The 24,976-nt window shown below is 41.8% G+C and overlaps 1 protein-coding gene across 3 annotated transcripts in view; it reads right to left on the reverse strand.

Moving 5' to 3' along the window:
- TXNDC11 (thioredoxin domain containing 11) overlaps window positions 1-22,184 on the reverse strand; it is a 59,505-nt gene extending 37,321 nt beyond the window's left edge. The window contains exons 1-4 of one of the 3 annotated variants that reach the window (XM_004438259.3): window positions 21,864-22,184; window positions 16,216-16,432; window positions 12,929-13,026; window positions 9,157-9,286 (exon numbers count right to left, since the gene is read on the reverse strand). In XM_004438259.3, coding sequence (XP_004438316.2) covers window positions 9,157-9,286; window positions 12,929-13,026; window positions 16,216-16,432; window positions 21,864-22,105 — 687 coding nt within the window. In that variant the 5' untranslated portion in view covers window positions 22,106-22,184. Of the gene's footprint in view, window positions 1-9,156; window positions 9,287-11,447; window positions 11,523-12,928; window positions 13,027-16,215; window positions 16,433-21,863 lie in introns of those variants that run through there. The other 2 variants (XM_087416973.1, XM_087416972.1) reach the window with 2 other exon arrangements.
- Window positions 22,185-24,976: the final 2,792 nt, after the last annotated feature.

Consider the following 24,976-nt stretch of genomic DNA (forward strand, 5'->3'; position numbering starts at 1 on the left):
ATCTTTAGAAATTCTAGTCACTTAGTTAATATTGGACACAAGAGAACACAAATGGAAACAAATGGAAAGAAAACAGACTTACTTAAGTTTCTTTAAATTCTGACCAATCTCCGAAACCAAAACCAAATGGAATAAATTCATCCTAAACATTAATAAATGTTTCATGGCTAAAACTTAAATGAGGTAAATTTCAGCTTTCTTCTCACACCATGTTATCTCAGGTGGCTTCACAGAAGTGGACGTATGGTCCATAAACATGTATGTATGCAACTACATATGTGTTTATGTATACATATGCACACAGGTACCCACATTAATGGAAGTAAAATAAATTTGAATTCTGAGTCTTCAAGGGAAACCCAAATTAAACTTCTAAAGGTGAATAAAGGTTGGACCATTTGCAGGGGTCCACTGTGGACATTCCTACAGTGTAAGGGTTTATTCTGGTCGATGGCATCACTGCTGCAGTTTTCCAAGGGGCTCTGTGGCTTAAACGAAGGAACCTCTATGTAGCTGCAGAAGGACTGGTGTTGAAATTTTCAAGGAGTTTGACCAAAGAAATTTCACAAACAATGCAAAGCAAACAACCCACAAGCAAAATTATTTTCACTTTTCATTGTCAAAGAAATGAAGATCATAAGATTCAACAACTATATGAGATGATTAAAGGCTGTATAAATTGTAAAATACTAACTATTTAAAATACAAGGCACTTAAAACTATTTCAGTGCTATTTTTCAAATATTCACAACACTGTGATGGTCTGTATTAAATTTTGAAAACTGGCATGTTTGAGAATGTAATTTAAAATTAGTATTTCAAAATAATAAAAAGAGGAAATAAAATGAAGAGATAATTATTTATTTCTATTGCAAATTATCATTTAAAAGTTACTAAACTAGCTCTGGCTGTACTTTGGGTAAGACAAATTTTGCAACCATTTCCCCAAAGTTTCTGAAGCTGTATTTGAGAAACGATCATATATTTCAGTTTCTTTCACAGTTCTTTCTTAAATCTGGAAAGAGGGGAGTTCGGGGAACAAAATGCATGCATATTCACATACATGGACCTTTCCAGGTCTAGGCCCCTTTGCTCAGCTGAAAATAAACCCAGGGGCTGGTTCAAAGCAGACAACTCTAAGCCTGCCTAATATCCTTTCGAGGCTCTCTTTCAGATGAGCTAGACAAGGACAAAAGCCAGCCTGACACTGGATGAAGTCAGGGTGCAAGCCCTACTGATACACAGATGGCCCTCCTCACTCTGATGCTTACCAATCTATAAAGATCATCCACCCCAGGTTCTAACTGCAGTGTTCCTGTTAGTCCACTCCCAGATGCTTAGCTAGCTACGAGGTGAACAATCACAGGAACTCAACTCCTTCATTTGTCCAACTAATCAAAAATTTAATCAGGACACATGACGGTAGCAAGACACCTCTGTGACCTCATTCCCTACCACTCTCCCTCCTCCTCTAGCCCAACCAGTCCTGTTCCTTCCTCAGGACCTTTGCACTTACTGTTCCTACCTCTTGGAGTGTTTTCTCCAAATTTCCTAAGGGCTGGGTCGCATCACTTTAAGTTTCTGTTCAAATGTCATTTTCTCAAGAGAGGTCTTCTCTGTCTTCTAAAATAGTTACACCCTACCTCTGTATCCTCAAATCTATCATAGCACCCTTCTGTATTTTTCCTGTAGCACTTCTTATTTGAAATTACCTTGTATATTCGTTTCCTAGAGCTGCGACAACAAATTACCACAAACTTGGTGGCTTAAAACAACAGAAATTTATTCTCACAGTTCTGGAGACTAGAAGTCCAAAATCAAGGCGGCAGCAGGGCCACGCTCTCTCTGAGGCTCTAGGGAAGAATCCTTCCTTGCCTCTCTCCTAGCTTTTGGTGGCTCCAGGCATTCCTTGGTTTGGGACTGCATCATCCTGATCTCTGCCTTTGTCTTCACATGGCCTTCTTTGTGTCTCTGTGTCCTCTCCTCTTCTTTTTTTTTTTTTTTTGTGAGGAAGATCAGCCCTGAGTTAACATCCATGCTAATCCTCCTCTTTTTGCTGAGGAAGACCAGCTCTGAGCTAACATCTATTGCCAATCCTCCTCCTTTTTTTTTGTCCCCCCCCAAAGCCCCAGTAGATAGTTGTATGTCATAGTTGCACATCCTTCTAGTTGCTGTATGTGGGACGCGGCCTCAGCATGGCCGGAGAAGCGGTGTGTCGGTGCGCACCCGGGATCTGAACCCGGGCTGCCAGTAGCAGAGCGTGCGCACTTAACCCCTAAGCCACGGGGCCAGCCCTTCTCCTCTTCTTATAAAGACACCAGTCATTGGATTTAGGACCCACTCTAAATCCAGGATGATTTCATCTTGAGAGCCTTAACTAATGACATCCATAAAGACCCTACCTCCAAATAAGGCCATGTCTGAGGTTCCAGGCAGACATGAATTTCGGGAAGGCACTACTCAGACCCCTATACCTTGTTTATTTATTTCCTGTTTGATGTCTATCTCCACGTTATAACTCCATGAAACAGAGGCTCTCGCTTGTTCATCACTACGTTTCCAGCTCAGAGTGTGCCTGGCACAGAGCAGGCACAAAATAAACATTTGTTAATGAATGAATGGGAATAAAAAGATAAATAAGACAAAGCTCCTCTACTAAGTTTACAACTTAGCAAAGAACAAAACATGATGAGTACTGGATTATAACTTGACCCAGTTTGTGTGTTTTTAACTCCATTCCATGATGTACAGTATATTCAGTATCTGCTATAATGAGGAGGTTGAATATAGGACATTTATAGGAGGTCAGCAAATCGGCATAAAATATTTCTTTCCTAAGTGAGCACCATCTGCCGTGTAGCATAAATTTCAGTAGCTAGTGTACACCCCCTCTAGTGGCCGTGAGAGTAGTTACCTCTGTGTGTTTTTACTCAATGGCAATTGAAATATTTCTGCATTAATGTTAACTCACACCTAGAAAATTTAAAACTATCTCATTTACAGTGCTATAAAACTATGAATTGACAGAAACAGTATCTATTTATTTTCTCAACATTCAGAGTAGACTTTTACTAACAAACAATTGGATAATACCAGGTGCCAGGCATTCTATTATGTTTTTCTCCAAGATGCTCAGGTTTTCTGTCACCTGGCAATTTACCTAACACCCTGCTTCCCCCACTCCAAAAGATTCCCAATCCTTTTCCCATCCCACTTAAATTTAAAACAATTTGGTTTATCAAAACTGCTAAGAATAAATGAATGGATGTATGCTAAATCACTGCTCTTAAATGGATAAATTATAGAAATTTGTGAAAAGATTTAAAAAATATTTTGGCTGCAGATACAGATAAGAGTTCTAAATAATACTGTTGGCATTTGGTGGGCAAAAGTACAAGGTACAAATCAGATGATTCTACCATGTGCTTTAAAAAATAAAAAAAACAAGCCTTAATGACATAGAAGCTACCAAATGATGCCTAAAAAATATCAAAATCAGAAGAGCCATAAAACTAGTGACTTTGAAAGTGACATTACTTAGTCCTATTCCCTGTCCAATCAACTTAATGTCCACTAAAATAAAAATGACACTAGGTTCTGTTTGACTATGTTGTCCACAAGTAAGAAACTACATTTTCCTATCTGTATCTTAAATGGGCGGGAAGACCCCTTGAGTAAGAGGGATTCTACAATTGGAGTAAATGAAGAAAACAGGATTTCTTAACATGGTTTGCAATGAAATGACTTAAAGTTCTTGATCTCCCTTTGTAGTATCTATTGGAAGCTCACTTCAGTTTTTAGCTATATTCATTATTTATAAGGCAGGTTACTATTTTAATGCATATGTGGGAAAAAAATTCTAGACTACCTCAATATCGTGATTATCATACATAGAACACTCCCAGTTCTGCATTAAATGCTAATGAGCCAATTAACAATGGGAAATGATAAAACTCTGCTGCTTTAACAGTAAGTCAATAGCCACAGACCCATCCTTTATCACTATTTACTCTTGAAACCATTTGTAAAAATGAAGAAAAAAAAGTTACAGTCAAATTAAGAAACAAACACCTTCAAAATTTTTCTATCATGAAAGAGAAAGGTTGAAAAATGACATAAAATAGTCAAATATTCAACATTTTAACCTCTAGATAGACAGAGAAGTTTTAACTCAGACCGTCAACATTTCTTTGTGTACAAGGAAGAATTCAGGCAGCCAGGAGAGCTGCGCTATAGTCCGCTCTCCACTCAGGGTAAATCACCTTATCTTAATCTGTGCAAAGAATCTACCACTTCCATCTATCTCACATGGTTGTTGGGACGATCAGAAGGAAAAGTACTTGAAAACTAGAGGTCACTTACCAATACAGAGTTAACTCATTATTTGCTTGCTAATAATGACTAAAGTATTCTGGAATTTACAGAGTCAAGTATGTATAATATTCACCCTTTAATGTCTTTCTGTGATGTTCAGTAAATTAAAGGCAAAATTGTTTTCTTCTAAAAATTGCATCTGGCTCAGAGTCATATTTTCCAAACATAAAACTATGGTTAATGATTAGCAATCTGATTTGGGTAGGTTTGAGATATCTAAGTCAAATAAAATATTTTCCATTGATTAAAAATTTCTACTCTTCTAGGTAATTCAATATCTAATCATCTCAAATAGGCTTTTGAAAGGATTCACCTGTAGGACATAAAAATTCAAACCAAGGTACAATGAGAGCATTCCTCTTTTATGACAGCAATATAAGCAGAAATGAATAGAGTTCAGTATACAAATAATAAAAGTTTATGTCAGTACAGAAAGTCGTTAATTTCAGGATATCATCACTTTCCAAGTAATAAACACTAACTGCACAATTTTATGATAGTCTAAACTGCTCACAAATATCTGGATTAGAGACAAATAAACATAATCAATATAGTTTTTTTAATGAGGGGAAATTATCAAATGCACTCCTACAAAATGTCACAAACACATCTAGAGACATAAGCAAAAAACAATGTCATTCTAACAAACCTCAGAAGTGCCACGAAAACATTAAATAATTACTTCAGCTTAATTTTGGTATAACTAAATTTAAACACACTTGACATTGAAACCCGTATTTATAAAAAACATAAATTAGGAAATAAGGCTCTTGATCAAAACAAGTATCTTTCATAGTAAGATTTCTTTAATTAGCAAAATCCTTAACACGTTTAAGAATCATGGTTTTTTTGGTATGGACGAACAATTTGAGTAAAAAGTTGAGTATCAGGGACAGCTCTATTGATGACAAAAGAATTCACTCCCAGGGCCGGCCCGGTGGCCTAGCGGTTAAGTGTGCGCGCTCCGCTACTGGCGGCCCGGGTTTGGATCCCGGGTGCGCACCGACGCACCGCTTCTCCGGCCATGCTGAGGCCGAGTCCCACATACAGCAGCTAGAAGGATGTGCAGCTATGACATACAACTATCTACTGGGGCTTTGGGGAAAAAAAGGAGGAGGATTGGCAATAGACGTTAGCTCAGAGCCGGTCTTCCTCAGCAAAAAGAGGAGGATTAGCATGGATGTTAGCTCAGGGCTGATCTTCCTCACAAAAAAAAAAGAACTCACTCCTGGCTCTAGTTCCCCAAAGATAACACTCCAGAATTTTGTAGTCAAAGAACTTAATTTTCCTCTTCTCTCTACTGCCACTGTTATAAGCAGATAAACTTGCAACAATTATTGTGGCATTCTGTGTGCTACATGAAAAAAAGATGTGTTTGCCTTATGAGGCATCATCTTAAGGCCTTATTTGGGGAAACTAAATAATTCAGAGCAGTGGTTTCTCAACTGGGGCAATTTTGCCCCACATTTGGCAATGCCTGGATATTTCTGGTTGTCACAACTAAGGGAGAGAAGAAGTGCTAGTGGTACCTAGTAGGTGGAGGCAAACGATGCTGCTAAACACCCTGCACAGGACAGGACAGCCCCCATAACACAGGATTATCTGACTCCAATGTCAATAATGCTGAGATTATGAAACCTCGATTTAGAAGAATGTCCATGGGCCGGCCCCGTGGCTTGGTGGTTAAGTGAGCGCGCTCCACTGCTGGCGACCGGGTTCGGATCCCGGGCGCGCACCGACGCGCTGCTTCTCTGGCCATGCTGAGGCCGCATCCCACATACAGCAACTAGAAGGATGTGCAGCTATGACACACAACTATCTACTGCGGCTTTGGGGGGAAAAAATAAATAAATAAAATCTTTAAAAAAAAAAAAAAGAAGAATGTCCAAAAGTATATTGTGCTCTAGAGAGGGGCCTCCAAAAATTCCTTAAACTTTCCTATTTAGTCAACTGTCAAAACCATGACAGTGCTTTCATTTCTGGATCTGGAATTTTGTTTTCTGTTATCTTACAGAGAGTGTGCATGAAATTGACATCACTTTTTTCTAGGCAGTATTTGGTATGTTTCACAAGATAAATGGTTTCACAAGTGCCATGCTAGGCTTGACTCCTGAGTTCTTTCATAATTAATCAAACACCGTCTCTTGCCAACCAGACAATTTCATCTCAGTGAGAAGAAGCCCAGCAAAAGATGATACTTACAGGGTAAAAGCTATCTACGGCTTTGGGGAGGAAGCCCTTTTAAAAAGGGCTTCCTTTTTAAGCTGACAGAAGCTATATGGGGGTCCCATCTTGGCAGCATTCTTTTGCTTCCCATTTTAAACCCAGTCTAATCATAGTCATACATCATTATAATTTAAGTGGGCTTGAGTAACACCACTGGCACATCAGTGAGTCTGATGTGAACTCAATGTCAAACTGGGAGCATAATCTCTGAAAGCACTGCTGAAAAGCAGGTTTGAAGAATGCAAAGGTTGAAGGAAAGGACTCATCCTTGCTGCTCAGTCATAAACATGCACCTGTCTCTCCTGCAGATGCAACTAGAAAGAACACTGCAAACATCTTAGAGGTAATAAATAAAAAAGGATTAGCAAGATCTCTGAGACAGATGTTCAAAGGCATTGTCTCAAACATATTTTCCCAACCAAAAACTAAGAAGCCTTCTTCTGTCTGCCTCGTCCCAACCTCTAAACTTCACCAAAGCCAAAACAGTCAGGAGGAATTACCTGAGCCAACTCCCATATTTTAGAGATGAGAAATCTGCATAAAACTCAGAAATCAGAGACTTGTTAATGTCAGGGCTAAAATCCAGGTCTCTAGAATCCTAGCTGAGTCCTTCTCCTTATCACATGACCTCTAAGAACTAAGCAAAGAAGAACTGCTAAGAACTGAAGCAAAAAAACTGGCTCAGAACTCTCTGGACACAAATCTCTGACAGAGCTGAAAATAATACTGAAGCCGCCTCTTCGTGCTCTTACTATCAGGCTAAACGATCTCAATTGTTTTCACATATTTTTTGGAAGGGCAGACACATGCTATATGGTATTTGTTGATGTTCCCATTTCTCTCTTTACTTTTTAGAAGCAACTGAGTGAAAATCTGAAGGAAAAAACAGAGTATCAATCAAAACTGAGCAAAGCGTCCTATAAAAGTCCCAACAGAGCATAACTGGAGGCAAATCCCTGGGCCCTTGCAGGCCATTTTTATCACCTTAATTACAAAACACACAGAGGTTTTTTCTACAGGCAGGGAATTCTGGCAGGTATTATGCACATTTTAAGTTCTCTCCATAGGGCTAAGTATCCAGGATTTTTCCATGACATCACTTCCACTAAGTTTTCGTTTATTGGGACTACATCCTAGGTATTTTCATGTCATGTTTATCCCTATTTTATAGATGAGGAAACAGAGGCTTAAAGAGGTTTCTGGCTCAAGGCCATACAGCTAATAAGTGACGGAGCTGAGCCTGGACTGGCATCTGTCCGAGTCCTGATTCTTCCCCATTTTGCTATACCACCTCCAGTGACTCCGCCTGTCACCTACTGCAAAGCTATGTGAAAACCCACTCATCACACAATTATTGCACTTAAGAGTTAAAAGGACTCTCAAGAATACCCTCGTCCGGACCCTTGATGCCTGGCAGGTGAGTGACCTGCCCCAAGTCAGACTCAGTGCTGCCAAAGGGTCTACACCCAGGTGCCCGGCCTCCAGTGTAGTTCCTGCCCACCAGCCTGTCCAGGCAGAAGAGGAGACAAGCCCATGAGGGGCATGGAAATCCATCCTTTATCCACATAAGAGTAACGAAGCATTCAGTCTAACGCACATCTAAAAACTACAAGCAGCGTAACTAGATATTAACACTGCTGCTTGGGGAATCTGCTCATAGTTGACACATAAATAGTGTTTCTAACATGACTGAAAAAGCTATAAATGATGTTCTGGTGAAAGAAATCCATATCCAATCTACATAAAATCTACATAGCGCAAAAGGTAAAATTCAACCCAGTCCCAATTACTAAATTCTCAATTAGTAAGGTCTGGATTCATACGGTTTTTATCTCTATTAGGTACTTATGGTCTGATTTTGTTGTATCTAAGTATCATTTTTACTTAAGCCTAAGTAAGATTTTACACTTGCTCCAATGAATTTTTTTGTGGAACTATTTTTATAGTTTATTGAAATTATTTTAAGCTTTATAATGGCCTCTCAATGATAAGCTGTCCTAAACGTGCACTGAATATCCTATAAAATTAATTTATCAGGAGTTGAAGCTGGCAATGGGGAAGCAGTAGAGAAACCACATTAGGAAACTTTCTGTTAATAAGACCTTGAAATAGTTATGCACTTTAAAAAACAGACAGGAAGTATTCTCGGTTGTTTTTTTTAAAAAAAGCTAAACTACAACTGACAAGAAAAACCAGATATCTCATAGTAAAATGCCATAAAGCATCAAATAAAATTTTTAGAAATTTGCAGTAGCATATAAATTCTAAGTTAATTCTTACATACTCTAAGTTAATTGGGAGACAAACTGAAAGTTTACTGAAAATTCCCAAACAAAAAATAGACAAGATTTTGCAAGTATTCTACTGTCTTAAAACTCACTTGGCCAAACGGTCCCTACAATCAAGTATCTCAAAAAGCATTTAATTGGGGCTTATCTGTCATGTGATCTTTTAATTGCTACAAATCAAGAGGTATTAAAAAAGTCTTCTAATACAAACTATCCAATACAACCCAGTGAAGCTTTGGGAACAGGAGGAGATATGAAAGACAGGTACCTCGTAGTTTGAGAGAAAATCTAGTAATTCTGATTGAGATGGGATGTAGAGAAGTGGTTTCATCACCCGGCGGACAAACTTCTCAATGTAAACAGCACTCATGGGGCCTTTGTATTCGATTGGTCCAAAACTAGTACCAAAAAAATAAAAATAAAAAAATAAAAATAATACACCATGCATTAAACCTGTAATGTATAACTGAAATCATCAACACCACAAAATGAAAATGTCTTGCTTTAGGATCCTGACTGGTTCACAGGTAAGTAGCCTTCTTTGTCTCAGGAGGGGACTGCAGGGCCAATTAAGAATAAGCATTTTATGTGAGGAGAGGTACAAGCAGCTGTTACCCTTTTATGAGCTTAATTCAAATGCAAACTGAATTTCAAAGCAAAGAATATTTATTCTGGTCTCTGAAAAAAAAAATTAATTCCCACAATAATATTTCTTTAAAAAAAACAACAAAACAAAACAGAAAGGTGACACTGGACACTGACCAAATGCTAAAGGATTCCAGGATCTTAACTACACACTTCGATGTAAGGGGCAGACTTTCCTTTACATCACTCTGAAATCAGGAACAAACGGAGCAGTAGGCTGTTGGCCTACTAAAAAGTAGTTATTAAATATTCCCATAGGCACTTACACAAAGGATCACTAAATGAACTTTAAACCTATTTAAAGCTTTATTGCAGGCCGGCCCCGTGGCTTCGCGGTTAAGTGCGCGCACCCCACTGCTGGCGGCCCGGGTTCGGATCCCGGGCGCGCACCGACGCACCGCTTCTCTGGCCATGCTGAGGCCGCGTCCCACATACAGCAACTAGAAGGATGTGCAGCTATGACATACAACTATCTACTGGGGCTTTGGAGGGAAAAAATAAACAAAATAAAATCTTTGAAAAAAAAAAAAGCTTTATTGTAACAAAAAAAATTATGTGAAGGTATAAAGTCAGGAACCTGTATAAATGAGCTTCCGTATTGTTCCCCCCAGTTGTACGTGGGGACGCACAGGAATTTGATTTAGTATTGCAAAGCAATACTACCAACATTCAGTTATCCTCTTCAGTTAATCAGAATCTTTACATGGCTTTTTAAAATTCTCACACAATACAGACATTGTTCAAATATAACTGTATGGTATGTGGCAGGAGTAGGGGAGTATGATGAAATTCAGCAACTCCATAACCATTCTTCTCTCTAAATAGAAATTGACATTAAGCTTACTGTTAATAGCAACAATAGACAGCATAGTAAAGAATTATATAAATGCTGTGATCACAATACTATAATATATGGTTACAGAAATTAACACACAAACACATATAATGTGATGAGATAAACACAATTCTTCAGTGTGCACTGCCGAATGTGAAGCCAGACAAAGGAGCATTATCATGAAAAAAGGAAAAATAACATCTACATTCATAGCTGGGAGACAGAGTTAACAATTCTATCAAGTGAAGACTTACTACAACTAGTTAGTTAACTAATTCAAGTTGAAAAACTACCACCACCACTAACCCCATCAACCACCAACAAATTCTAATTTAAAGGAAGAAATAAAAAAATCATCTGATAATGTATTTTGTTCAGCGAAAAGGAGGCAACCAATGTGGAAACCTCATGTACTCAAGCAAACAGGCTCTGCTGAGTTTTCCTGCCGCGATGTTGCAAGGGTCCCAGTGACTTGTCATAAAAGCCGAGAAGATCCCAGAAATGCGGGATGTGGAACATGTTTCACCAACACACTACAGCACAAGCTGCTCTCAGGCTGCTGGGCTTTGTGGAGAGTGTTTTGAGAAACTACTCTCTGCGTCAGAGCCTTTTATAAACTTTCTTTGTGACTGATATCAATACAAGCCAAGAAATGGAATCTACTCTCACGAAACAGAAGAGCCTATGAATTTCTTTAAGCAGCTACTACTAGATAAGCCATTACATGAACAGCAGCAACAACAACACACAAACAGCACAGGTCTGCCCAGTGAGGAGACTCAAGGGCCACGATTAAAAGCACTATTAACCAAAGAACCTCAAGACTACCAAATGCCCACAACAGAGTTTAGTTGAAGGAACACATTCATTCATATGTGCATGTATAAAACAGAAGGCTTGAAGATTCTTAAATAGAATACGAAAAAGCTACCTTTTAGGTATTTCAGTGCTGCCTTCTGTTTTAGAAACACTGGAAATGATAAGTGTTGAAATGAGTATAAATTGGTCTGAACTGACTTAAACAAGTAAAACTTGAACAGGCAAAGATGAGGGGCAAGCATTTCAAAGTGAGTACCAACCTCAAATTCCTCACTTGTAAAATGAGAAGGGTGGACTAGATATTTCTTTCATATCCTTTCAATCTTTCTATAAAACTAAGAAAACAAACAGTATAAGACAATATAGTACACCTGCATATCCAAAATGACATTTTGTACTCAATCCAAGGGAACTTGTCTGATTTTAATGTTACATCAAGTTAAGTCCACCTCAGGGCAGCTGGCTTGCTTACATATAGTTGCAAGGCCTATACTCCCCACTAAGCATCTGTGCCCCATGCAAGGGACCTCAGTAGAGCAAGTTCATCACCCCATTACAGAGCACAGAGTTTTAGAACTTCAAGTATAACACCTTACACTTACCTTAAAAAAAAAAAAACAAAGTAACCATGAGAAAGCTACTCTGAGAAAATATTCTTAGATCTAGAGAAAAATCTGAGAGTGGAGATGGGGTAGAAAAGTATGTTTTTGCCCAGATACTATTTAATAGCTCCTGAGAAACAACACTATGTGCCACACAATATTTTATGTTAGAGACATGGAAGTGTAATGGAATGTCACAGATAATCCACAAATGATAGTTTGTTGATGTTTGTTATAAATCTCCATTGATTAAGGCCCAGGAAGTTTAGAGGAAGGGAAAAAATACAACCTAAAAAGTAAAGCTCTTACTAATCAAATCTTCTTGACCCATTTTACTTTCATTAACAAACTTTAAGCCAATTACATTGAACAAAGTCCAAAATCCCATCTCCTGTCTCCAAAACTCTTCAAGTCAGATTTTAGACATTCACACCCGCAGCAAGCTCTGCACAGTACTCCAGAATCAAACACCAATATTTCTGCAGCAAAATGAATACAGTGGCTCCTAAAATGCGATAAAGACCTAGGCAGCCTCCTGTTACTTCAGGCCACATGAATGTATTTGAGGACAAAATTTATGAAAGTCTTCCAGATTTTCAGAGCTCTTTGGATTTCAGAATTATGGATAAAGGATTGTGGACTTGTAGTAATTTTCTTCCCAACTGAAACCATGGTAAGATACCCTCTTGACTACGCTATGCTGCCAGGTAACAGGATAAGGACTTCTGTGTATTTTTATACCATAAAACACTTTTAGAATATCTGAAATGTACAGCCACACAATGGAGTAATTGGTACTATTAAACACAATGTTGTAGAATATGTAACGAAATAAAAAAATGTTCACAAAACAAAGAAAAAGCAGTTTAGGAAGGAGTATTATTACATGATCTCATTTTTTAATTTTAAAAAAGGGGGATGGATAGATATAGTCACAGGTGGATATGAATCAAAGCACATAGTAATTATGTATGGCTGATAAAATTATCCAGATCCTTTTTATTTATTTATTTCTGCTTATCTGTATTTTCTCAATTTTGTACAGTGAATATCTAACACTTTTAAACAGAAAAAAACAAAATTCACTTTGAAACTGAAAAACTTAATTGGAATTAGAAACACTACTTAAAATTTCTTACCTCCGATGATACAGATATATTACAGGAAAATAAAAGAAGTGTTTCTGTTTTCTGCATTTCCCCTGGTTCCACCAACAGTTAATCGCCACAAACAACACCTGCAGAGCCAAAAAAGGTTTCAAACAACTATGAATAACAACTGAAAAATTACCAAGATTTAAAAGGTAAAATTTAGAAATGGAACTATTCCTCTCTGAAACAGAAAGCAGGAAAAAAAACCTGTTTCAAGTGTTCAAAGAAGGTCATCATTTACCACTACAATAAAAAAGAAAGACTCCCATCTATAGCGTCTAGCTAGGACTCTGAATATTTTGGAATCTGGCCCAAGAGGAAAATGATTTGTTTTGAATCCTAAAGTGAATGAGCACCAATGAGCTTTTTCTAAGCATGATTACACTAAAACTTAGTAGGATATGTCTTTTTATAGCCAAACCGAGCATCTGAGAATGAAAAAACTTTACCTACAAATAAAACATCACAAATTTCAAAGGACCACTTTTAATGACTATATTAAAAACTAATAAAGATAATAGATGATTAAAGCTACGCTCTAAAATGTAGTATTGAACAACAAAAATATGGATTAAAGATACATTTACAGGTGGATGCTGAAGTATTTAAGGAGAAGCATCCCTATGTCTGCAATTTACTTTGAAATGTACCAAAAATAAGCTGGATTAATAGTTAGATTGAAGCAGAATTTCTCAATTTTGGCACTATTGACATTTGGGCTTGAACTGTTGTGGGGTTTTTTAGTTCTATTTATTTTTGTTAGGGGAGACTTTCCTACAGACTAGATGGAGGATGGTGTAGGATGTTCAGCAGTATCCCTGGCCTCTACCCACTAGATGCCAGAAGCATCCCCCTCTCAGGCAGAGACAACCCAAAACACCTCCAGACAGTACCAAAGCTCCCCTGGGGGACAAAAAAGCCTCTAGCTGAGAACCGTTGATTAGAGGGATGGTAAGAGGAATAAATACGCCATAAAACAAGCACAATAAAATGGTAACAGTAGAATTTAAGTGGTGGATGTACGTAAAATTCCTTCACCTTTGCTATATGTTTAAAATTTTTTATAATAAAATATAGAAAAAATATGAAGACTACAAATGAAAAGTCACTTTCAAATGACTTATACTTAGTAGATAGCAATACTACTCAAAACTTAGTGGAAACTCTATAGAGCTCCTTTTAGAGTCTATTTATGAGAAAGAAAAGCAACAATATCTTGACTTAAGGTTGACATCTCATTTTTTACTCAAAAATAGGGCACAATCTACCACGTTTGCTCATTTTATTAAGCAATGTGGCTAAAAAGATGTTTGCCTGTTTCTGAAAATAAATCCACTCCTTTTCTCTACCGAGAACACAGAAGAGAAAGCTTTCAACTTGGAAGGAGCTGGAAAAGAAATCTGAAAAGTGCCTATCAGTTGTGGATGGCACTGTAACCTCCACCACTTCTGGTGTGATCTTTACCAAACTGTTCCACCCTCTAAGCCTGAGAGTCCTGCTTCAGAAGAACAGGGACACCAGCATCAGCCTGCAGACCCGCCTCGAGGAAGAGCACAGGGCCTGGCACACCAAGATACTATGTAATCACTCTGAAGGACAAACGCTTCAGTTGACAGTTAACAACTAACTGACATCGTGAAATACAACAGATTCTCCCCTTGTTCCCCACCTGTTTTCTGAATTCAGAAAACCCGGGGAATGACTCACAAAGTGGTGATTGCTTTTATGCTAACATACAGCTTGCCTCCCATTGCTCTGTTAAAAGAGTTCCTGTTTCCTACTTGGAGCATCTACCAGTTTGGTTATGATTAGTCATTTTAAAGGGGGTGGGAGGGGAGGGTAAAGGGAAGACAGAGAATAGATCAATTCCATGGGTCCAAAGTTGGAACACAAAATCACAACCCCCTCTGACTCAGTGTTACAAGGAATGAAAAGTATAGTTCAGGGATATTCTACGGTTCAGAAGGCTATGCTAGGCTAGGCAGGAAGCCTAGCCACCATTTATAACTTTGTTTCTAAGAAAAGCCAACTGAGAGTTCTAAATGAACTTCTGGAACTCAGCTGCCTGCACAAGTTACCTCTGATCCGTGGTTCTCAGCAGCAGCCTCTTAGAAATCTGTGGGATGCTTTTTGCTGGCTGCCAACAACTGGGGGAAGCTGCAGGGCACGTAGTGGGCAGGGGCTGTGGTGGATATCCTACAATGCTCAGGACTGCTTTGCCCAGGGAAGAGTCAGCTGTATCATCCCAGAGCAGTTATAAATGCCCTGCCCACTGATGTCGGGGAAAACTTGTTATCATCCAAGCCCAGAATCTACCTCCATTTTATATGTGAATCCAAAGCATGGCTTTTGTGTTCTCTCAATTTCTCATGAAGGCAACTTCTGTGTAAATTGAGGGCAGAAAGTACTTTGTTTGGGTCACAACTTGACCAAGAGCTGTTCACCATTTAGAAAAATCAAATCACTGAGAGCAATGCCCCCGTAGTATCTTGAGTCACCAACACATCACACCTTTATTGGTCTGCATTTGTGACCTTCCTATTCACAGTATTTCTACACAAAGGTACAAGGACCTATTTTGCCCAAGTATTTACAAACTGAAACACAATAGGATTTAATTATACATTACTTTTCCTTTTTTTCTCCACCTTTATGTTATAATTAGTGCATTACATTGATTATTTGAAATTATATGTGTAGGAAAGTTTTATCATCTATGAATTCCTTTTCAGGACAGAAAAACGGACATCATAAAATACTTGTTTTATAAAGGGCGATCAGGATCCACTGGGTTGAAAAACATTGCCATACAGATGACTCATTTGCCTGTACATCCCTCTTATCTAGCACAAAAGTGGCACCCATTAAATATCAGTTGAATATAGTTCTGGTCCAAGTATTTAAAAGGTCGGCCTGTTACACTGTAGTCGTGATACATAAATTTCTCTTACATAAAATAACTAATCAGCAAATATGAAATGGATATTCAACTAGGATTTTCAGTCCCCCTCCTCCTTTAGCACTGAAACCAAACAGCATGGCACCCTGAGATGAGCACTGGCCTGCATCACGAGATGCAGAATCTGCCTCTAACCACGACCACGACAGTCAGAAATCCTGTTTCTTTATAGAAAGCTTTACAATTTACAAAGTAAGGCTCCTGGCCTTCACCTTTGCAAAATTAGCCAGCTGGGTAAGGTGTCTCTATGGTGAAAACCAGCCCTGCACATGGGGACTGACAGTCATTTGATTCTTAGGCTGAGTGTCAGCATTACCTGGTCTGAAAGCTGACTCGCCGCTTGCTCAATTTCTGCCCTGGCAGCGATGGACTGTCCACACCATGGGGCGTAGAAGAACAGCAGCACCACCTCCGAGTCTCGGCGAACATGCTCTGCATAGTCCAGCTGTCCCTGGAAGAGGTCAAGAACCGGAGACCTCGAGGAGAAAAAGCTGACGGGTGGCTTTGCTGGTATGATCACATCTTTTGCTCGACTGAAAAAGAGCGAACACAAACAAGATTGCTTAGTTTATCTTCTAACAACACCTTTGTGTGGAAGAAGAATGAAGTTTAAAAGGGGTCTTCTTGGGGCAAGCCCAGTGTGTAGCTGTTAAGTTCGTGCACTCCAGTTGGGTGGCCCAGGATCCACTGGTTCAGACCCTGGGCACGGACCTGCATACCGCTCATCAAGCCGCGCTGAGGCGGCATCCCACATAGAGCACCTGGAAGGATGTACAGCTATGACATACAACTATCTACTGGGGCTTTGGGGAGAAAAAAGGAAAAAAAAAAAAAAATACCAGTGCTGGTGGCCTCATCCCAAACTAATAAAATCTCTGGAGGTGGGTCTAGGTAGGTATGATTAAAAAAAAAGGAGTCTTCTTTTGAGAAAATGGAATTCCCAAAACACTGTCCAAGAGTAAAAAAGTAACATTCTGTGCTAAGGCAACCACTGGCTGAGAGAATGCAAGACATGAATAACATGTTGAAAATGCTTCTCCCCAGGTGTGGGTGGGAGGGCAGTGGAGAGCAGAGGAGAAGGATATCTTTGAATAATCCATATTCTTGCCTCCACATCCAAAAGACTCCATCCTTATCTCTCTGCAGCCTTGCTCTCCACAGGAGCCACTGACGCCCAGGGCTTCAGAGCCACCAGTGAGCTCACTCAGACTGAATGAATGAAGCCAGGCACTAAAGAATACATATACCATGAATGCCTTTATATGAAATTCCAAAATAGGCAAAACTAATCTATAATGAAATAAATCACACCAGTGATTGTCTGGAGTAGGGAGTGGGGCACGGAGACTGGCTACAGAGGGGAACTGAGGAAATTTTCTGGAAAGAAGGAAATGTTCTATATCTTGATTGAGCAAATGGAGGTCGTTACATTTGTCAAAAGTCACCGATTTGCACACGTAAAATGTGTGAATTTTACTGAATGTAAATTATACCACAATGAAGCTGACGAGAAAAAGCTTGGTTAGTCTGTTACCTCCTCAGTGAGGCTCTCTCTGATGACCCTACCTGAAGCAGGTAGCCTTCATTTTTCCTTTCAGCTCCCTACTGGTTGCCTTCACAGCCCTCAACCACAACCTGTAACTCACCTATTTTACCTGTTCATCATGTGTCTGCTCTACACATCATCCACTCCATGAGGGCGGGCACCCTGGCCTCTTTTTCCCTGTTAGATCCTCACTGTTCTGCAGTTCCAGGAACTCTGAAGTTCAGTAACTTGTGAAATGAACAAACCTACCCTACCTACCTCATCTGAACGTATGTGAAAGCAAATTAAAGATAGATACATCTAGACATACATTATTAAGAATAGTCTGAAAGAAGCCAAGCGCCAGAAGGCCCATTTGCTTTATTAGGGATGATTCGAGTGGCCACCTAATTACATTCTAACTTTACATGTGTTCAAATGAACTTGATAATCTGGTTTCTTAGAAAATAGCAAAGGAGCAGGAAGGAGGAACATGAAGGAAGGTGTTGCCAGCTCTGAGACATCCAGCAGTCAGCCAGATGTTTAGAACCAAAGGAAAAAACCACATAAAAACACCCAAGACCTGGCCGGCCCTGTGGCTTGGTGGTTAAGTGTGCGCGCTGCGATGCTGGTGGCCCGGGTTCGGATCCCGGGTGCGCATCGAGGCACCACTTCTCCGTCCATCCTGAGGCCGAGTCCCACATACAGCAACTAGAAAGATGTGCAGCTATGACATACAACTATCTACTGGGGCTTTGGGGGGAAAAAATAAAATAAATAAAATCTTTAAAAAAAAAAAAAAAAAAAACACCCAAGACCTAAGCTACTCTAAGAGCCTTGGGTCTTGTAGTATAGGGGAAAGAGTCTCACACCCTCCTCTGCATCTAGGTGTTAGCTTCAAAAACTAAGATGACACTTTTAAATATATTACTTCCCTACTTTAACCAAAAATTAACATCATAAAGTAGTGGTGTTAAAAGTTGGAACAAATCTCCTATTTATTCACTCTAACATTTAACCCCTCAATCAGGAGCTTTGTCATGTAAAACATCTACAAAACCTAAAAAACTCAGTCACTTAACACACTAATTCAAAAAATGTTCACTGAGCCAATGCTACTGTGCTTCAGGCACCGTACTATAGGGACTGTACTACAGGGACCGAGGCCACAGCAGCGAGCATGCTATGTTCTCAAGAGGCTTACTTTCTCAGGGAGGAAGACAGGCAAACAACCAAACATGTAAACAACAAACAATAAAAACACACAAACTGATCACTGCTATGTGGAGAATTTAACAGGGGGATGTGACAGGGGACATGGAAGCTCCTCCCATGGGGTGGTGGTCGGGGTGGTATCTTTTAAACTGAGACCTGAATGACAAGAAGGCAGCCATGCAAAGAGGTGAGAAAGGAAAAAGCGATACATGTTCCAGAGCTCCAAAATTCTGCTCTTTGGAGTTATTATATGTCTACTATTCAAACTGCATGGTAAGTGTTAAAGAATGCAACCTGAGGGAAAATGTAGGTCTGTGACAGCCAAACAAAGGATAATCATCAACTTGGTATTGTCGTTCTGCGTGTTCAGAGCAGTTCCTAAAGTAAACGGGCCAGATAAAATACGTGGCCCATCAGAAAGCAAACATTAGCTAAGGAAGAGAGACATGTGCCTCTGCTCCAGCAGAAACATTCGCAAGTTTCCATTTAACTCTTAAATTTGCTAAACATTTTTGAGAAACTATACCTAGATCAAGGACTTCCTGCAGCTTTGAAGTCTAAGTTTTAGGTATAAAAAACCTTCAAGAGTTGGTTGCAAACAAGAAAGGCCTATCGCAACTCCCAATTTTTAGATGAGATTCAGACCCTACATTCCTTCTGAAGAGGATCTGAAGCAGCTCTGAAATTGCAAAATGCAACAAAGCAAAATGAATATATATACAGATACATATATAGATACATGTACACATAATTCTTTCCCTCCAAATCAGGGTAAAAGGCAAGTGAGCAGGATGGAATCATAGAGATTCAATGCATAGAAAGGCAAGCAGGATAGAGATTAAATGCCCAGAAATGCACAATTATTGTGTTTAACCCCAAATCAACCTTTTTTTGTGTGTATGGGGAAGATTAGCCCTGAGCTAACATGTTGCCAATCCGCCTCTTTTTGCTGAGGAAGATTAACCCTGAGCTAACACCCATGCCTATCTTCCTCTACTTTATATGTGGGACCCCTGCCACAGCATGGCTTGATAAGCTGTGCATAGGTCCGTCCCAGGGAGCCGAACCCGCAAACCCCAGGCCGCCAAAGCAGAGCACACACACCTAACCACTACGCCACCAGGCCGGCCCACCAAATCAACTTTTTTTTATACTCTCTGGTTTGAACTCTGCTAAGCAACAGACACTGAAGAGGGCTGTCACTTATTTCAGGCCTGGAGCTATTAATAAAAATTAAATTTAAAAAAATCCTACTCTCCTTGAAGCCCCTGTCCTCATTAACGTGAAGCTGTTAAAGGTAAAACGGGAACAGGGGGCCAGAAATGTCAGAGTCAGTTGCACAGTGATAAAATAGTATCATGATACCATTCAATCAAACAAGACTAAAAAAATCAATCTGAGTCTATTAAAAGACCGTCAAATTTGCCAGGGACACAGAAAGGAGCTGGACAGGCAGACAGCCACTCACTGGCTTACTCCTGGCCTGAAGCAGGCAGGGATCTTGCTCTGCCTGCTCTAGTAACTGGATTTACACTCTTCCTTCTTCCTGAAATCTCAAAGGACTTTCGTATCTATGAAGTCATGTTCTCTCAGAGCAACACTAAGCATTATATCTATAAATGACAAACTGATATAAGTAAGCTCCCCACCCTTGGAAGGGGGAAAACTTCTCCTCCTGATTTGAACCCAATACCACCTTGCAATATTCTACCCTGTAAAATACTTTGTCTATTTTCCTTGGGCGGCACAAGACAAAGAGCGAGATTAAGAGCCTAGTACCTGACACTATAGGATTCAAATTCCAGCTCAGCCACTTAACAAGTGGGCGTGATTTGGGGCAAGTTTTGTAACATGACCAAAGCTTAACCCCTTCATCTGTAAATTAGGAAGGATAAAAGTATACCCAGACTTTACGGGATTAAGATTTAAGGGATCCATACCAGGCTCTTAGATGTGTTAAATGAATAAATGCACTCATGTAAGCTGTAGTTCTCAAGCAGGCAATTTTGATCCCCAGGGGACACAAAGCAATGTCTGGAGACATCTTTGGTTGCCACATGTGGAAGGGTGTGCTACTGGCATTAGTAGGTACCAGCCAGGGATGCTGCTAAAGACCCTACAATGACCAGGACAGCCCCCCACAACAAATGATTATCTGGCCCCAAATAGCAACAGTACGGAGGCTGAGAAACCCTGCTGGAAGTACAGCACCTGGCACATGACAGCTGCTCAAGGAATCTGTCCTCTTTCCATTAAAATCCCCAGTCCCTTAACATCTCTTTAACAGGGGCCACATACCATGCTTCAGATACTCAATAAAAATGTTTCGACTTGAAATCTCCCTCTTGGCCAACATGCCAGTCAGTGGCCAGGTGGACTTATAAACTGGAGTCCCAGGAGATACACTGATTTGGGAAGCCAAAATGGACTCCTGAAATTTAAAGTAAATTTTGTACTTGTATACTCTCCCAAAGAGAGGCACATTAACTTTCATTTTTCCTGCTCACTATACTCCAGCCTTTTCCGGCCTTTGGGATTCCAGGAAAACACCAGACTTGTCCAGCCTCAGGACCTTTGCACTTGCTGCTCCCTCCACCTTGGACACTCTTCCCCCAGATCTTCCCAACGCTGGCCCCTTCCCCTTCTTGCACTGGCTTCCTATGTCGCTTCCTTAGGAAGGCCTTTCTGCCCCACCCGCATCGCTTCTATTCCCTGCACAGCACTTACCGAAGCCCTGTGAAATTACATTGAGTTTACTTATTTACCGCCCGTCCCCCCCCCACGGGAAGGGAGAGCGGGGACTTTTATTAATCTTCACGGCTCAGCTGGATAGTAGGTGCTGCTAGATAATCGTTAGATCAATCAGTGCGTGAATTCTCCAAGTGTCTGGGACTCGAATGGTTGTGCATCCTACATTCGAGGCATGAAGGAAACAACACTGGTGGTAAACGCGGGTCCGACAGCCTGGGCAGAAGTGACAGGTGCACCCCCAGGAAACCCCGACAACAGGGGACGAGAGCCCAGCACCTGGCCCACCTCCCGCGGTACTAAAATGGGACGAAGGGGCGCCGAGGGAACCTCGCATATGGCCGGTCGGCCGGGGAGAGGGGAAAGCGCGGGCCTGGCCGCAGGCGGGGGAGGATCAGGCCCGACTGCCCCCGGGGGAGGCCGCTGGACCCCCGATCGGAGGGCCCCGAGCCGGGCCCGGGGGCGGGCCGCCTCACCTGCAGGTGAACTTGAGGGCGAGGAGCAGCGCGCAGCCGAGCGCCACGGCGCCGCACAGCAGCTCGGGCCGCCGGCGCGCCATGAGGGAGGCGCTGCGCAGCCCGCGGCGGAGCCGGCCCGCCGAGGACGCCCCGGCCGGGGCCGGGCTGAGGGAGCCGGAGCCCGCTGGGCCGCCGCCGCCGCCACCCTCGGCCTCGGCGCCGTCGCTGCTGCCGCCGCCGCGGCCTCCGCATTCCGACATTACATGCTCCCCGTCGCCGGCTTTATACCGCCGCCGCCGCCGCCTCGGGCCCGAGGGCCCGGCCCGGCCCGTCGCTCCCCAATCCCGCAGCTCGACGCGCCCGCTAACCCGGACCCTCCACGTCAGCCCCGCCGCCGCCGCCGCCCCGCCCCCTTACAGGTGACTCCGCCCCCCCGCGCCCCCGGAGTCTGCGCGGACGCCTACACCGCCCGGAAGCCCCGCCCTGGGGCCACGCCCCCTGGCCCACCGAGCCTGCGCAGACTCCCTTCCTGTCGCACGGCCTGCAGCCCCGCCCTCGTCTCAAGGCCCCGCCCGTCGTTCACCGAGTCTGCGCAGGGCCGGCCAGAGAGTCCGGTCGCCCCTGCCCCGGCAGCGTTGTGTTGCGGACTTGAGTCTCGGGCCTGGCTCGGAGAGTGCTGGCTTGGCCGCCTGGGTTTTAAGAGCCATGGTGATGACAGCACTCGTACCCACTAGCCTCACTACAGGCTCCGGAGGACGTAGGTGCCGTTTATTATCGCTTAACTGAAGGAAAACCCGTGCAGAGGCGAGAAGTGCCCAAGGACCCAGGAGTGAGGCAGGAGAGCGCCCTCGGCCCCGGTTTACACCTCTGTTAAGTGGGGGTAACAGCAGTACCTCTCTCACAGGGTTGTGTGAGGATTAAATGAGGTAATTCATGGGAAGTGCCAGGCCCGTCGTGAGAGCTCAAGAAATCTTACTGTTGTCTCCCGGTGTCCACGACCTGCATCAGTTAAGTGCTGTGTGCCCAAGCAGCATCTCCCTGCACCACAGCCCTGGGAGCATCACTTTACAGTTGGGGAAACTGAGGCTTGGGAAAGTCACTTGAGCGAGGCCACAAAGCTAGTAGGCGAGAAATTCAGACTCAGAGGCAAGCCGCCCTGGCTAAGAAGCGGCTCCAGCGACCCACTGCTGACTCGCAGTCCTCTCTGACTCTAAATGTTAAGTCCTTCCTAAGTAAGTTTTGTGATTGAAAAGGACAAGTCGGTGAGGGATGAAATGTGATTTGAGAGTGACAGGAAGGAATTGTTTCCATGAGAGAGAGGGACAAGTGTACCTGGGGTGAAGTGAATGTCGATTACACAGCTGCTGGGGCTACAGATCAAGACTAGACTTCCACTGTCAATAACTACAAACTAGGCAAATAAAACTCGGAGGGAACTAAAGCAGTATGATGCCAGGTGAAAAACAAACAAGAAGCATGGCTGAGAGCTAGGGTGAGACCCCACCTCTGCCACCCGTCAGCTATGTGACCCTGGAACAAGGTTTCCAGCAATGTACAATGCAACTACCAACAGCTGCCTTGCTAGGTGGACCAGAGCATTCAGTGTCAGCCACCAAGACCCGAGATGTTGCCAGCTCGTTTACACCCAACATTTTGCTTTGTGTTTTCTCTCTCGTCTTTTTTGTTCCTTCTTTACTTCCTTCTTTTGTATTAAGTGGATATTTTCTAGTGTACTATTAATTCCTTTAATGCTTTTAAACTTTTTTTAATATTCTTAGCGGTTGCTCTAGGGATTACAATATACATTTTTTGAGAATTTCAGAATTTCTACTTCAGATTTATACTAACTCAGTTCCAGTAAGATAAGAAACTCCTCCAATATAGCTGTTCCTTCCTTCCTTTTTTGTGTTATGATTACTTTTTTTATCTATTATGTAACAAAATAATACAGTGTTATATTGTTTTGTATAACCTTGTTTAAAGAGAAAAAATATACTTTTTTTATATTAACTTCCTTATTTACCATTTCTAGTTCTCTTGAATTCTTTGTGTAGATTAGAGTTATATGGTATATTACTAATGAAAACAAATATGGTCAAAAATCACCAGTCTCTATTCACTGTAGGTTGCTAGGACAGAATCTGTTCTCCACTTCCGTTAGACACCTGTCGTTTGCACAGGCCTTTACAAGGTTCAAAGTACTTTTTCTTCCTGTGGGTTATCTCATGAGACCCATAATACCTTGCGGCAATGTAGGGCAGCATCGTAATTACGGGCCAGAAACCACCCTGGATTAATAAAAGGATGGTTCCTTTCCTCTTCCCTTTTAGACATCTGGCTTCTGTTCTGGCACCAGAATGTTCTGAAACAATGATAAATTCATTTCAGAATACACCAGACAGTCCGAGTCAGGCTGCACTGCTCTTCAAGGCTAGGTCAGCCCTAACTTGTCCATGTCAACCAGTATCTGAATTTTCATGGCCACTTTTTATACTATGGCCAAGTTAGTGGAGTTTGAGTAGAGGGCAGGGGAAAGATTATATATATCTCTCCCAGATATTAATCCTTTCTTAAGGATTAATTAAGCAGAGAGAAATCATGCTCATTAATTTTTAAAGCTTCCAAGCATTTACTTACAAAATGGGACATGCCTAAGAAGGTACAGGATGGCAGGTTAACATGGGAGGGAAGCCCATGCCCTGAGCCTGGGTACTCTGGACAATGGTGGCTGTGTTTCTTGGAGACTTTGTATTAACACCCCAGAATTGGCATTCCAGAAATTGGCATTCATCCCTTGCAACAAATACTCACAAGAAGCCTGTATTCTAATCTCTCCAGGCCAACTCAAGAGGGTTTGAAACCTGCACTGACTGCCCAGGGCATGTGCTCTCCTTCAGTTTCCCAACTGATGCGGGTCCCTGGAACTAAGTGAATACAAACACTGAGGACTCTACCAAACAGTCCTCAAGATCAGTGTGATGGAGAGGGGCAAACATCTCCAGCACTAGCCTGCCTGCCCAGGGCGCCTGTCACAGGGTGGGAGGACTGGGCAGAGGAAAGAGTCCCTGAGAGCAGAAACGATCCACCTGCAACCTTTCCAGGGCTGATGGGGCAGCTTGCACAAACAAAAC

This window comes from Ceratotherium simum, chromosome 26, assembly GCF_057802395.1.
Source record: "Ceratotherium simum simum isolate JZ-2026a chromosome 26, ASM5780239v1, whole genome shotgun sequence".
Taxonomy (NCBI): Eukaryota; Metazoa; Chordata; class Mammalia; order Perissodactyla; family Rhinocerotidae; genus Ceratotherium; species Ceratotherium simum.